The sequence below is a fragment of the Bubalus kerabau genome, chromosome 5 (genome assembly GCF_029407905.1).
Source record: "Bubalus kerabau isolate K-KA32 ecotype Philippines breed swamp buffalo chromosome 5, PCC_UOA_SB_1v2, whole genome shotgun sequence".
NCBI lineage: Eukaryota > Metazoa > Chordata > Mammalia > Artiodactyla > Bovidae > Bubalus > Bubalus kerabau.
In genome coordinates this window covers 126992136-127005841 of record NC_073628.1, presented here as the reverse complement: position 1 = coordinate 127005841, position 13706 = coordinate 126992136, and the positions used below count along the sequence as shown (strand labels likewise).

The 13706-nt window shown below is 49.2% G+C and overlaps 1 protein-coding gene and 1 non-coding gene across 2 annotated transcripts; one reads left to right on the top strand and one right to left on the bottom strand.

Annotated features, from left to right (window-relative positions):
• Positions 1–439: 439 nt before the first annotated feature.
• On the bottom strand, positions 440–5540 carry RD3 (RD3 regulator of GUCY2D). Its single transcript, XM_055583673.1, has 2 exons — positions 4648–5540; positions 440–3424 (listed from the first exon to the last, which is right to left on the bottom strand). The coding sequence occupies exons 1-2, from the start codon at positions 4941–4943 to the stop codon at positions 3133–3135; spliced, it is 588 nt and encodes a 195-aa protein (XP_055439648.1). The 5' UTR covers positions 4944–5540; the 3' UTR covers positions 440–3132.
• Positions 5541–12746: 7206 nt separating this feature from the next.
• On the top strand, positions 12747–12819 carry TRNAF-GAA (transfer RNA phenylalanine (anticodon GAA)). Its single transcript has one exon. It is a non-coding gene; the product is annotated as a tRNA-Phe (tRNA).
• Positions 12820–13706: the final 887 nt, after the last annotated feature.

Here is a 13706-nt window from a genome sequence, read left to right as displayed (position 1 = left end):
GAAAAAAAAAATGACAGACTGAATTTCACTATGTGTTGATGGCATCAAAAGATAGTTTTTTCATTACCTATTATTAGAATTCTTGAGATTTCCCTCGAGTTATTTTGACAAATTTTAGTGTTTTGCTTCTAAATGGCAAGAAAAGAGGATAAGGTTTACAGTTGCCATTTGCATGAATGTCTCAAAAAATAAGATACATAAATGTGAAGAGTATTTTCACCAAATGAAAGTCAAATTACTTTTGACAAATTATTGTCATTATTATTTTTGATGTTATTTTTCAAGATATTAGAAAATCTTGGTTGCTCTGGAAGAACTTTAATCAGAAGAATAAAACAGGATCTGAGTAAAGAGCATCCTTAGGCTAATTTGCAGAATTGTTATCATTTATGTGCCGTCATTAACTTACCACACACTAACACTCATGCTTCATAAGCACTCTTTTTAACCAACACTTTATTGTGGAATTAAATAAACACTAAATGACCAAGAATAAAACAAATCAGATCCTCATTCAAAGAAATAAACTGCAAAGATCATTGGTTGGGAAAAGCTAGAGAAATTTCAATGTGGTTTGGGCATTAGATAATACTAAAGAATTACTGTTAATCTGGGGAAGAGTGATAGTATTCTACTGTAGTTACACAGGAAATTTTTCTTATTCCTTTGCAGTGCATCCTGAAGTATTCAGGGGTAAAATATGATGTCTAGGATTTACTTTTAAATACTTCACCAAAAAGTAGAAAAGCAAATATGGCAACATGTTATTAATTTTTAAGCCTTGGTGATGGGCATATGGAAACTCCATACACTTTCCTCTCTACATTTCTGTATCTGAAAATGTTCATAAGGCGAAACAAGTGAAAAACAGAAACAAACAGCTCAGCAAAAGAAAATGTTATCAGGAAGTGGTTCCCACACCCACTGACTCCCTCTAGTGGCCAGTGGTGTTGAGCTGAGTGCAAAGAAACTACCCAGTCTGGAGCAGACTCAACCCATCTCCTCCGGATACCACACTCACAAGGAGATTCTCAAACTATTTTGTTCCTTCATTTGTTGTCACTGGGTTTATAAAACCAGAAATTTAGGTCTCACTACTCCATTTAATGACCTGAATCCAGAGGAGTAACTTGTGGGTCTGAGTGCTGCCAGCTGGGACTTCCTCCAGTAGGTGACTGGGGTCTGAAGCTGGTGGGGGTCAGTCTGTCTTGATTGAGGTGGGCAGGGAGGGTTTTCATGAGAGGCCAAAATCTGTTTATACCAGTTGTTCTTGTTGTTATGATTAAAGTACACACAAAAAATAAAACGTAAGTGCAGAACTCCCATCAGACAACCCACACATGTCACCAAAAAAGTGAATGCAGCTTCGGTCTACGTTAAAAGTTTAGCAATTGAACGAACATCTTTATGTCTTAGAATATGTAAGATATTTTAGATGTGTATGTTATTTAAGTGATTCTCAACTTTCACCAATTGTGTTCATAAGTCAATTAACTCTTTCATCCTATTAGCGTTGGATGAGAGGTTGTCCACCATCCTATAATTCTCTTGTCCAGATCTGAGTGAAAATATCCAAAACCAGATCATAAAAAGAACTTTTTTCCCACTAAGTTTGGTCAGGGAATATACAGATTTCCCCCTGCTGTTGAATTGTCTCCTTCTGGCATTTTATTTAGACCTGGGCTTCCCAGTTGGCACTAGTGGTAAAGAACCTGCCTGCCATTACAGGAGACAAAAGAGACACAGGTTCAATCCCTGAGTCAGGCAGATCCCCTGTAGAAGTGCATGGCAATGCACTCCAGTATTCTTGCCTGGAGAATCCCTTGGTCAGAGGAGCCTAGCAGGCTGCAGTCCATAAGGTGGCAGAGAGTCAGACACGACTGCAGTGACTTAGTGCACACAGTATTAAAACCCACTTGGATTTTCTGAGCACACACTGATAATTGGGGCCAGACATGTTCCCCACCCATCCCCCACCCACCCAACTTCAGCCCAGAGTATGTGGGGAGGCTGCCTGGACTTCCACGTCTGCCACTGTTGATCCACACACTGGATAATCATATGCCCATCACCAAGATCTAACTGGGTTAGAAATGGAAGGACAGTGAAGCCTGTGGGGAGGTTCTGGAATATTTCACTTGGGTACCTTGAGGTCAGTTACAAGTCTGGACATCACTTCTCTGAAGAAAGTCAAAGAGCAGACAAAGCCAGGTAGAGAAGGGACCCTGGAGTCAAACACCTGACATTCTGGAGCAGCAAGTCCAAAGGCCTTGAAGCTTAGCTTCCAGAAGTTTCTGCTGGGGACTGGCCCCTCCCACGTGATGACACTGTGGGGTGGGGTAATAGCAACCCACCTCTGCCCCCAGCTACTTCAGACTCCCACACCAGTGCCAAGGTAAGAGATGGGTCAGACCACAGGCAGGTTGAGATCAGCCTTTGGGCTTGTCGCATTATAGCCCAGGACTCACAGATGTGGGGCAGAGATACCTGTGTAAGGGAGCAAGCTCAAGGCCCAAGGGGATCAGGCTGCAGTTAACGATGGCGGAATCCCGCCCGCTTCTGAGCCTGTTTCCTCACTCACTAGTTGAGGAGAGTGGACCGGTGGTCCCTTCCAGCTCTGCCCACCCACCAGGCTGGGACCCACTGGCTGTGGTGGGGTGCACGACAGACACCAGCAGAGAATAACCACCAGCCAACGGGTCATCCCTCATCACTATCCAGGGAGTGGGGGTGATGGGACATCCTTAAATTGGAGTGAGAACTCATGACTTGGCAAAAGGCAGGGCCACTCTTCCGTTCTAGACAGAAACAGGAGATGGGGAAGAGGTGGTGGTCTGTCTGCTGAGACCCTCAAAAATCTCTGCGGGGCAGGGAAAGGGCTGCTCCAGCCGACTTGCGCAGGGGAGCAGGGGGCTCTGGGTGCAGCTCTAATCCCTGACTCTAGGCCTAGTGGTCAGTGGGAGAGGCCGGGCAGGGAGGGGTTGCTCTGTCTTACAGGCATATCTTGGGATGGGCAGTCATTTTGGCCCCACGTCGGGGTCGGGGCAGAGTGGGGAGGTTCCAGGACGCGGGATGGTCCAGGTCTATCATACCCTCCCAGAGGGGGCCCCGCCCCGGACAGGGGAGGCAGGATCAGTCCTCCTTCCGTGCCCGGAACTCGGGCAAGCTCCAGGCCCGCGGCGGCGGCGTGTCCCGCTCCACGTCCTCAGAGATGGTGTGGATGTCGCTGGCAAAGGGGGCGATGCGCGCACGGCTCCTGAAGGTGGTCAGGGTGCCTCGGGGGGCCCGCAGGCTCCACTGGCGCGTCAGCCGTTGCGCCTCCTCCTCCTCCTCCATCCTCTCCAGGACCTCCTGCAGCACCGAGCGGAAGAGCCGGGACACCTCCTGCACCTCAGGCTCCTGCTCCGCCACCAGCTGCCGGAACCTGGGTGCGGGGGGCCGGAATACAAGGCAGGGTTGCGGTGGGTGCGGCAGCGCGCGACCCCAAGGGCGTCCTTGCGCGCCCCCCTCCACCCCCCACAGTGGGAAATTCCCAGCTTCTCCACTTGCCCACTTCTTCTGAATCAGAAATCCACCCCACCTCCTAACGCTCCAGCCCATACTGAGGTCCACCTCTGCCACTCCTGGCCTCCATGAGACTCAGATTCCCCATCTGTAAACTGGGGTCACAGCTACTTTTTTGTGTGTGTGTGTGAGATTAATGCACTAACATAGGGAAAGATACTGGTAGCTGCTTCGGGTTATCGATGTAGTGAGAGGAGCCCACTGGGGTTTTTCTGGCCTCACTGGCCAGCGTGATCTTCCTGAAATGTACATCCGATGGTTTCACCGCCGTGTGATGGTCCTTCCATAGCTCCCCGCCACCTCCTGGCTGAGGGTGCGAGCTGTTTGGTTCTGCTTATCAGTCTCCTGGCTACTTCCTGTCTGCGCTGCAGCCAGGAGTGCGGTTCCCCAGGGCCCCAGGTTCTCCGAGATTCCTGAGTGTGTTCCCAAGCTGTTTCCTCTGTCTCCAAGGTCTCTGGCTTGGAGCTCCAGAAAGAACCACCGCTAGCAAGTTCATGTAATACCTGGTTTCTTGGTGTGACCCCGAACAGAACACAGACTCTACATTTGCTAATAGTTTTTTGTTTTTTTTTTTCCAGACCGTGGTTTCTATTGCAAATAAATGTGGGTTCTTTTCCGAAAAACACCTCAAAAGCTCACGTGTCTCTGGGAGCTGCTCCTACCTCCCTCAGCCTCTAGCACTGACCTGGCAACCATGGCCTCTTTCTTCCTCCTGCCTTGCTCCTTCTAACGGATCCCTGCTCATCCAGGCCCCGGGCTCCATTTCCGTGCGATTATTAGTTCCTGGGGCTCCAGGCCGCGCACCTCCGGAGCCTGGGAGTGTCCCTGCCCGGTGCCTTGAGGGGAGTTACCTGAGGATGTTGGCGAGTTACCTGAGGATGGTGGGGAGTTACCTGAGTTACCTGAGGATGTCTGGAGTTACCCGAGGATGGTGGGGAGTTACCTGAGTTACCTGAGGATGTCTGGAGTTGCCTGAGGGTGGTGGGAGTTACCTGAGGACGGCAGGGAGTTACCTGAGTTACCTGAGGATGTCTGGAGTTACCTGAGGATGGTGGGGAGTTTCCCGAGGACGGCGGGAGTTACCTGAGGATGGCGGGCCCACAGTAGGCCGGGTGGATCTTGGCGCAGACGTCCTCCAGCTGCAGCCTCTCTCCGGGGCTGAGGTCGTATGCGGGCCGCGGCGCGCTGGCCAGCCAGCTATAGTCCACGCGGGTGCAGACCTTCCTCACCGCGTGGCTGCGCTCCCGCTGCTGCCGCTCAGCCTCGCGCATCTGCCCCGCCAGCTCCACCATGAGCGTCTCCAGCACCATCTCCGCCGGGCTCCGCGGCGACGGCCGTGGCGGCGCCTCGTTCCCCCGGAGCCACGGGAGCAGGGACATGGCCCCCAGGCCCTGCCGGGGCGGGGCAGGAGTGCGTCTTCCTCAGCCCCTCTGTCAGCCAAGGTGGGGAGAACGGGATGAGGCGGGGAGAGCTGATGCCCGAGTGAGAAGACCTCCCCCTTCACAGCTGGGCGGCCTCGGGTAAGACGTAAGACGCTTAACCTCTCTGAGCAATCGTTTCTAAGTCTGTAAGACAAAGTCGTGGTGTTGTAAGAAGCAGTTGTGAATTAACTTGGGAAGCTCCAAGCACCGCATAAAAGTAAGATAATCTCATGGCCATAAAAGTCTCTAAAGCGTCCAGATGATTGAGCTTCCAGATCCTTGGTCAATCCAAACAAAGATGGAAACATACTGTTAAAAATAAGGCATCAGGCCCCAAATGGAGTCCTTATGCTAACCCCCACGTCACCAAACCAAGACTTAGTTTCACCTCTCACAGGAATCACTTGATCAGCACTAGTTAAATAATCTGCCTGATAGCCCTCTGCCAGCCCTAAAGGATAATAACTTTGCAGCAACCAATTTGCTTTTTTTGCTTTAACATCCTTGTTCCCGCTCCCTTCTGACTATAAAAGTGTTTCATTTTGTACAGCTCCTCAGAGCTCCTTGATATTTGCGAGATGTGAACAGACTTTTTTTTGCTCAAATAAACTTTAAAAAAAAATTAATATGCCTCAGTTTACCTTTTAACAATGCTGTATGGCTGAGCATAATCTTATCCCTACAGTTTAAGGGGAAATAAACACACACATTCAGAACAGATGTTTTCATAACAGGAAATGCCCCCAATATGTTGCTGAAAAAAGCTGAAGATTGTATGGGACTGATATTGTCCTGTAAATGATACAACTTACCCACCATTCATTCATTTATTCATCATTCATCAGGAAAAAGCATTAATCAAGCACAGTGTACACATCTGCGGAGGAACACAAGCACGATAGCATGTCTGGACCCTGCTCTCCAGCAGATACAAGACTTGATGAGTAAAAGTCATAATTTAAGTGGAAAGAGGTAAATGTGACTGGTGAAGCATGGAGTCAGTATTGCTAGGGTAGGGATGGGGAAGGAGTGACTCTGGATGATGAAAGGGGTTTTGAAAAGCCTTGTGGATGAGAGAATGCTGAATGGTGAGTGCAGCCTTCAGACACATGGACTGATGGAGCAGATATCCCAGATAGAGGATCCTGCCATGGTACAAGGTGAGATGTGTGCAAGAAGCATCAGGTGTGACAGGGAATCCTAACTCATCATATTCCCACAGGGTCTTGCTCAGTATAGGTGTGGTGAATGACTGAATGACTAGATGGATGGATAAGTGAATGGTGGATGAACACGTGAATGAGTGAATGGACTGCCATCTCAGGCATGCCCTGCTGCCTGCTGGAAGTGGGTTCATGCCTCTGACAACAGTGAAGGTGAGCTCCATTCCTGGGCTAGAATCTGAACTGGGTCTTTGAGGAGGCTCACCTCCCCTTCCTATGCCCTTCTCCCCTCCGAGGAGCTCCCCCTTGCATGCAGCAATGGTCTTATTCCTGCCTAGACCCTCTAGATGCAGACAAAAGAGGTTCAATGAACTCACAACAACATGGTGATGAGGCACGCGTCACCTCCTGAAGACTCACATCTTTTTTTTTTAGGCAGCCTTCCTGCCACCCTGCACCAGAGAGGGTTAGCCCAAAGAAATGAATTGTTGACGTTGGGGAATCAAACACAAATGGGAAAATTATTGTGGGGTATCAGTAGCTTCCAAGAGTGGCACAAATCAAGCTTCCTATTTGCCCATGGAGAAAACGACTTCTCTCAGCAACCATCGTAATTAAGAAATATAATAGTGTTCATCCTCCACTTAGTCTGAGTGTATCACCATCATGGAGGCCTCAGATTACATATCCTGATGCCTTTCTGGGAGCCTGGGAGGGAAGAAGAGACCATCAGACTGTGCTATTGGGATCAGGGGCAGTTAGCACTTTTTCTTCTTGGTCTTCACTGCTTTATATGTCCAGAATCATGTAGTTGGGCAATAGTGTGGGGAAGGGGCTGAGAGATGGGGGTGGGTTCTGCTCTGTCCTGAGAGCCCTGAGGCCCCAGGAATCTCTGCCAGGGGATCTGGTCAGGCAGGCAGCGATGTTGTAACTGAATGTGTAATTTTTTCCTGGAGTGCTTGTGTTTTTAAAAGAACGCAAGACTTCCCTGATGGTCCAGTGATTAAGAGGCTGCGCCTTCACTGCAGGGGGCATAGCTTTGATCCCTGGTTGGGAGGATCCTGAGATATACTAAATATGGACTCTGAACTAGGCAAACCAAAATGACTGGCCAAAGGAAACTTGGAAGAAATGCCCCATAAAAGTGGTTGAAACTACCACAAGGGTGCGCCTCAGTGACTCTCTCTGAGTCTGTCCCTGTGTCTATACATATGTACTATACTCTTTTCCTCCTAATAAATACTTATTACACTACTTTCCATCTTTGAGGGAGTTCTTTTCTGCAAAGCTGAAGAACCACGGCCTTGTCACTGACCACTAGTCTAGTGGCTAGAATTTGGTGCTTTCATCTCTGCGGCCTGACTTCAGTCTCTGGCCAGGAGCCGAAGCCTTGCTTCAAGTCACTGCAGGCCGAGGCCACCTGAGATCAATTAGATACCATAACCCCGTGCATGGGGTCTCTGAGCTGTATGAGGACCTGTCTGCCCCATCCCCCCAAAATGTCACTGGCCTCAAAATGTAAGTAGAGATCTACAAAATTGAAATTAAAAAAAATTTCAAATTTAAGTAATGAAACTCCTTTCCACATTTTTATTAAAAAATAATTATAATGTGAATTCATTTGATGATATTTGAGGTGATGTGGAGCGAGGCCTTCAATAGCAAAGGGGTCTAGATTGAAGATCTTCGCATCATCCTAGATTTAAACCCTGGGGTGCTTAAAGGCTTTCAACAATTCCTGATTATCCTCAAGATTAGATTCAGACCCCTTAAGTGGCTTCAAGGCCCTTTATCAGGTGGTTCCTATTTACGTCTTCAGCTTCATGACTCACCAAACCTCTCCTTACCCCTATGCTCCCCTAACACCCTCCCCAACCCCACCCTCCATTCACTGAATGCACCCTGCTGCCTCTTGCTTTTAGGGCTTTGCACATCCTCAATTCCTGAATGAGCCCCACCGCAGCTCTTAGCTCATACTCTGTTTCCTTTAGGAGCCTCCCCCATCCTCCCCGACCAGGCTCCCAGTATTCCGTGCTTACCCCGTCATGGCATAGCCCAGCACGGTGCAGCGAACCATGATGGCCTCTGTGTCCCTCTCCAGCCAGAGCGAGGACCCAGGTCTTGAGCATCATCTTACCCAGGCCCCAGAGCCAGGCACAGGGTCTGGCCTGTAGCAAGTGTTCAGTGTGTGCTCAGTCGCTTCGGTCCTTTTCTACTCTTTGCAGCTCCATGGACTGGAGCCTGCCGGGCTCCTCTGTCCTTGGAATTCTCCAGGCAGGAATACTGGAGTGGGTTGCCATGTCCTCCTCCAGGGGATCTTCCTGACCCAGGGATCGAACCCACATGTCCTGCATTAGCAGGTGGGTTCTTTGCCAGTAGCACTGGGAAGCCCCAGTGTTCAACAGACATCCATAATAAATGGAGTGATACTTGCTTTCTAACTTGTTTGAATAAATACCAGAGTAATGGATAGAGTTGCCCTGTGGGGTTTTAGTCCTTGCTGTGTGTGTGTGTGTGTGTGTGTGTGTGTGTGTGTGTGTGTGCAGCTGGGCTAGAAATCTACCTAGACAATCCCTTCCCATTCCAAAATTTCTCCCCCTTCCTAAGGCCCATTTTGAAGGATTCATTTTTGGGTCAAGCACTGCCGTCCTTAAGGGCATTTTTTTTTCTTCTTAGTCTGGAATTACATTTAAGTTGAAAGGAGAATGGTTTGGTCTTAGAAGGTCTTCCTGCAGCAGGGAGAAGCATACAGAAAGAGGAGGTGAGAAAACCCTGGAGATAACTTATGTCTCCAGGAAAACTGGCCTCTTAACATCTACTCCAGGCCTGGTAAGGGCACCAGGCTTGAGCAGTAGGCCCATGGCTCCCATGTGCAATGGCCTTGGGGCAGTGCTGCAGATAGAGGCTTGCATACCATATGTTTAAATATTCGCAAATTACAAATTAAGCTAATGAACTATTCAATAAAATACATTCTCTTCCTTCCTTGTCAAATAAACCTTCATAACAACTGGGAGGGTCTGATTCAAGCTGAGAATTCTTGGACTCTGTGGAGTTCTTTACTGGTACATGGAGATGTGGGTTGAGCCAGTTCTTGGCCCTTAGCCGGTCCCCTCTTTCTAGTCTCAGCCCAAGGGGCCTTGCATACATGCAGGGAGATGCCGAGCTTCATGTCCAGGCCCACCTACATCCCTGCCAACAGGGCCTCTTAGCCTCCCTCAGACCTAGGGTTGCTCCCACGGTGATATTGCTCCCACCAGGGAGGGGTCCTGCTCCAGCTCTGGACGTGGGCAGGTGACTGTCCAGGCAAGGATTTCTGGATCTCAGCACCTAAGGCCTGACCTGGAGGGGATGTGACCTCAGGGTGGGCACATCTCTGGGCTCCCCCAGACTCCTTGCCCTGGGTTGGGGAAGCCAGAGTGCAGACCAGGATGGGGCGGGTGCCCTCTTCCCGGGTGGAAGTCTGTGCCCCTGACTCGAGTCGGCTGCCAGAGATGGGGTGCTCAGCTCACGGCAGATGGCAGAGCCTGGGTGGGGATCCCGCCTGAGTCCCAGGCTCGGTGGGCTCTCAGTTTCTCTGGCCCAGGGTCTGGGCTCTCAGAGGGTGGAGAGGGGTGGGGTGTTTTGAATTTTCTCCTCCCCCCAGTCCCTGCCTCCCAGCCCAGGCTGGAGGCTGCGACAGAGACAAGACTTCTGCTGGAGCTATATCTGTCACTGATGCCAGCTGTTCTCCTGGAGGCTCTCCAGCAGGTCTGATTAAGCTCTTAAGGGCAGAGGATGGAGGGGGGGGGAGATGAAGGGAAGGAGGAAAGACATAAGGGAGAGGTGGAGAGGTAGAGGGAAGGAGGGAATGCAGAAACAGAGAGGCAGGCAGACTAGACAATGCCAGAGGTGGCTGGTTGGCTTATCCCCGGGCCTCCCCGGGACCTGAGTCTGTGACGGCAGGTTGTGGTCGGATTAAGACTAAAGACACCCAGAAGGTTCATCAGAACTGCTGTTAGGTGGTCTTGCCCAGTTGGATTCTGCCCCTCCCTTGCGTTGGATTAACCCACACGGCAGAGCCAAACTCCCAGCTAAAGCCCTCGCTCCCGCTCAAATCCTGCCAAGTGACTCCAGAACCTTCCCATGAGGAATATCTGCTTCCTGTTCAGGCAACAGCACCTTCAATCTGCATCCAGCACACAAGCATTGTTTGAATCTGTGTTTTAAAAACATTAGGACATCTGGGAAAATCTGAGTATGAACTGTATGTTAGGGAATGGGTGTTGCTTTTCTAGGGTATAAAAATGGTAATTAGCCCCTCAGCTTCCCAGACTCTCATGCAGTTGGTTGTAAATTCTTCCAGGAGCTGTTTTACTGTCTACTTTTCAGGATTTAAAAAAAAAAAAGTCAAAAACTTAAAAAAACACAAGTTTTAAAAAGCAAAATGCAGACAGAGGAAGCAGTGACAGATTTTTTTTGGTAATTATGCTTTTTTATTTTTATTTTTAGAACTTGTCCGTTTTTACTGTGGGTCAGCTATTGATATTTCATCAGGATAACCATTTCTTTGCTGAGTTCAGGTGACAGAGGAAGAGCCACACCCTCAAAACACACACAAAACAAAACCACAGAATCATCTTTAACCTAACTTTTTATACAATGTCTCAGTTTCCTGCAACTTTGCACACAAGCTTCTGTGTTGAGTTGAATTGTACCTGCTTTTTGTATTTGGAGAGAGTGTGACTATTGAACTTGAAACCTTTTATTCCGGGCATTTTGGTAGTTTCTGGTGGGATTAAGCAGGTGAGAGGGAAGAAGGGAGACGGGGGGCTCCGACCCTTCAGAACATGAAGTTTCTCCCACTGCTCCTCTCCAGAGGTCTCCCAGTGCCAGACCTAAAGGTTTTTCCTACAGTGCTCCTCTGATTATTTTTGCTTCCCCTTGACCCATATGTTTTAACAGAACTTTTAACAAACGGCACTTACTAAGAAATGTGTTTGCCCTGTTTTGTTTTTGTTTTGTTTTCGATAAATGACATGGCACCTCCCAGCAGGAAGGAAAAAAAAATGGTAATTATGGTTCTAGGGGAATCTTGACAAATAGTGCAATCTTGGGAGGCAATGCTGGAGTGTTCCTGGCTGAGTGTCAATGATTGTCTACAAGGTCTCACATTCCAGTCATTCAGAGGATGCCACATGTCCAGGTACACACGTGCATTCAGGTAGGGTAAAATACTAACAATCACTCTGTCCAGGGGGAATTTATGACTGTTTTTTTGCACTATTATTCCGATATTATTGCGTGTTTGAGCAATTCATAATTTACAAGTTGGAATACATCTGGCTCAAAGCTCACTTCTTGCAGGAAGCCTTCTCAGTCTATTCTATCTAGCGGTTGACTTGCCCCTCAGCACCTCTGCCCACAGTTTAGACCTGACTCGTGAGTAGCGCTGTGGTGTTTCTCCACAGCTGGGGGTGGTGTTAGGTAGTGAACGGTGGCATGTACTGGGAGGCTCTGGGTGGGCGAGACCAAAGCCCGGGCCTGAATTCTGACTCATGACGCGCTCGCCACTCAGTAAACACGGGTGGGGGTGCGTGCAGTGTACCTGTCCCGATGCAGGTCTGGGGCTCCCTCCAGGAGCGTGCATTCAAGGCAGGAGTGGGCCCAAGGAGACAAGCCATCTCTGTGCTGTCTGGAAGGGTGCTGCCATCCAGTAAGGGACAGGCCACTGCCCTTTGGTTCCTCCCCAGCTCAGGTGAGGCAGGCTGGTGTAGTGAGGAGAGCCAAGGTTTTAGCAGAGAAATCCTAAATTCCACTCCTATGCCCTTCCGCTCCCACTCTATGCTGCCTTCCCAAGTTACCTTCATTGCTCCAAGTTTCCCCATCTGTAAGATGGGGTAATAAGGTACCTACTTCAAGTTACTGTGAAGACTAAATAAGGTAATATGGACTTCCCTGGTGATACAGTGGATAAGAACCTGCCTGCCAAGACAGGGGACGTGTGTTCCATCCCTGGTCCAGAAGATTCCACATGCCTTGGAGCAACTAAGCCCGTGTGCTACAACTGCTGAGACTCACACACCTAGAACTCAGGCTCAGCGACCAGAGAAGCCACTGCCGTGAGAAGCCCCCACCATGAAGAGTAGCCCCCGCTCGGCACAACTGGAGAAAGCCTGCGTGCAACAATAAAGGCCCAGTGCCGTCGAAAATAAACAAATGTAAAAGTTCTCACAACCAATTAAAAAAAGCAAGGTAGTGTCCCTTTAAGTGCTTTGTAAACTAACAAGAAGTTGGTTGGTCTGTGTCTATGACTGTCCCTTGGTGCAAGGGCTTCAGGAGAAGTCAGAGTTTCAAAACTTGGATAGAAAAAAAAAAATCTTCATCTCCTCTATCTTTAACTGAAATGTGATATTTGTGTCAGTTATGAATGCCGGCCCCCGGTACGGCAGCGTCAGTACACCTGTGGCAGCTTTATCTCCCTCAGAGGCCAGATTCTTTTTTCATAAAACTTTAAAGCTGTTATTCTTGAAATATGGTTTGTGCTTTTCAGGGCTATGAAATCATACTCATTAGCCCTGCCACTAGAGTTTACTATTTTACGTGTGGCTACAGGGCTTCCCTGATAGCTCAGTTGGTAAAGAATCTGCCTGAAATGCAGGAGACCCAGGTTTGATTCCTGGGTCAGGAAGATCCGCTGGAGAAGGGATAGGCTACCCACTCCAGTATCTGTGGGCTTCCCTGGTGGCTCAGCTGGTAAAGAATCCACCCACAATGCAGGAGACCTGGGTTCAATCCCTGGGTTGGGAAGATGCCCTGGAGAAAGGAAAGGCTACCTACTCCAGTATTCTGGCCTGAAGAATTCCATGGACTGTATAGTCCATGGGGTCTCAAAGAGTTGGACATGACTGAGTGACTTTCACAGAGGCACATATATTACTGTATCTCAAATTGCTTAAAAATATTTCAATAGGAGTCTGGTTGCAGGGAAAAAATGTTCAATAGCTGCATTTCAATACAACGGTTTCTTTTGTAATTGCGAGAACTTAATTGTATGCATTGAGGTACATTTCGCTGAGAGTGCGTCCACAGGCTTCACACACTTCCAAAGGGTCAAGGACCCTTGGCTTGGGGCAAACCCGACCCCAGTCCAGCTCCTGACTTGCTGGGCCTTGGCACTGGGAGAGCTGTTGAAGGGAGAACTCAGGGGTGGAGTCTCGTGTCCCAGCAACCTCTCACCTGTTCTGGGGCTGCGCTCCCCAAGTCCTTTGTCTTCCATTCTCTGCTCTTCCTTTCCCTTCCTTTCTGCTTCATTATCCTCCCACCTCACAAGCTCTGAGCCTTCCCTTCAGCCTATTTTTGAACATCCCTGAGGATAATGTCTTTTCCGTGGCTCCCTGGGAGACACTGGCACCAGCTGTAGCTTGTTGATACGCTGGAGAAAGGAGCCCCATCCCTCGAGGGCAGGAGGAGTCTGGTTCCTGGCAGTTAGCACAGGAGGGGACCAGGGGTGTCTCTGAGGTGGGAACAATGCGGGGTGTGCCCGTGGAACAGGGAGCAAGGCTCTGACACACCCTCG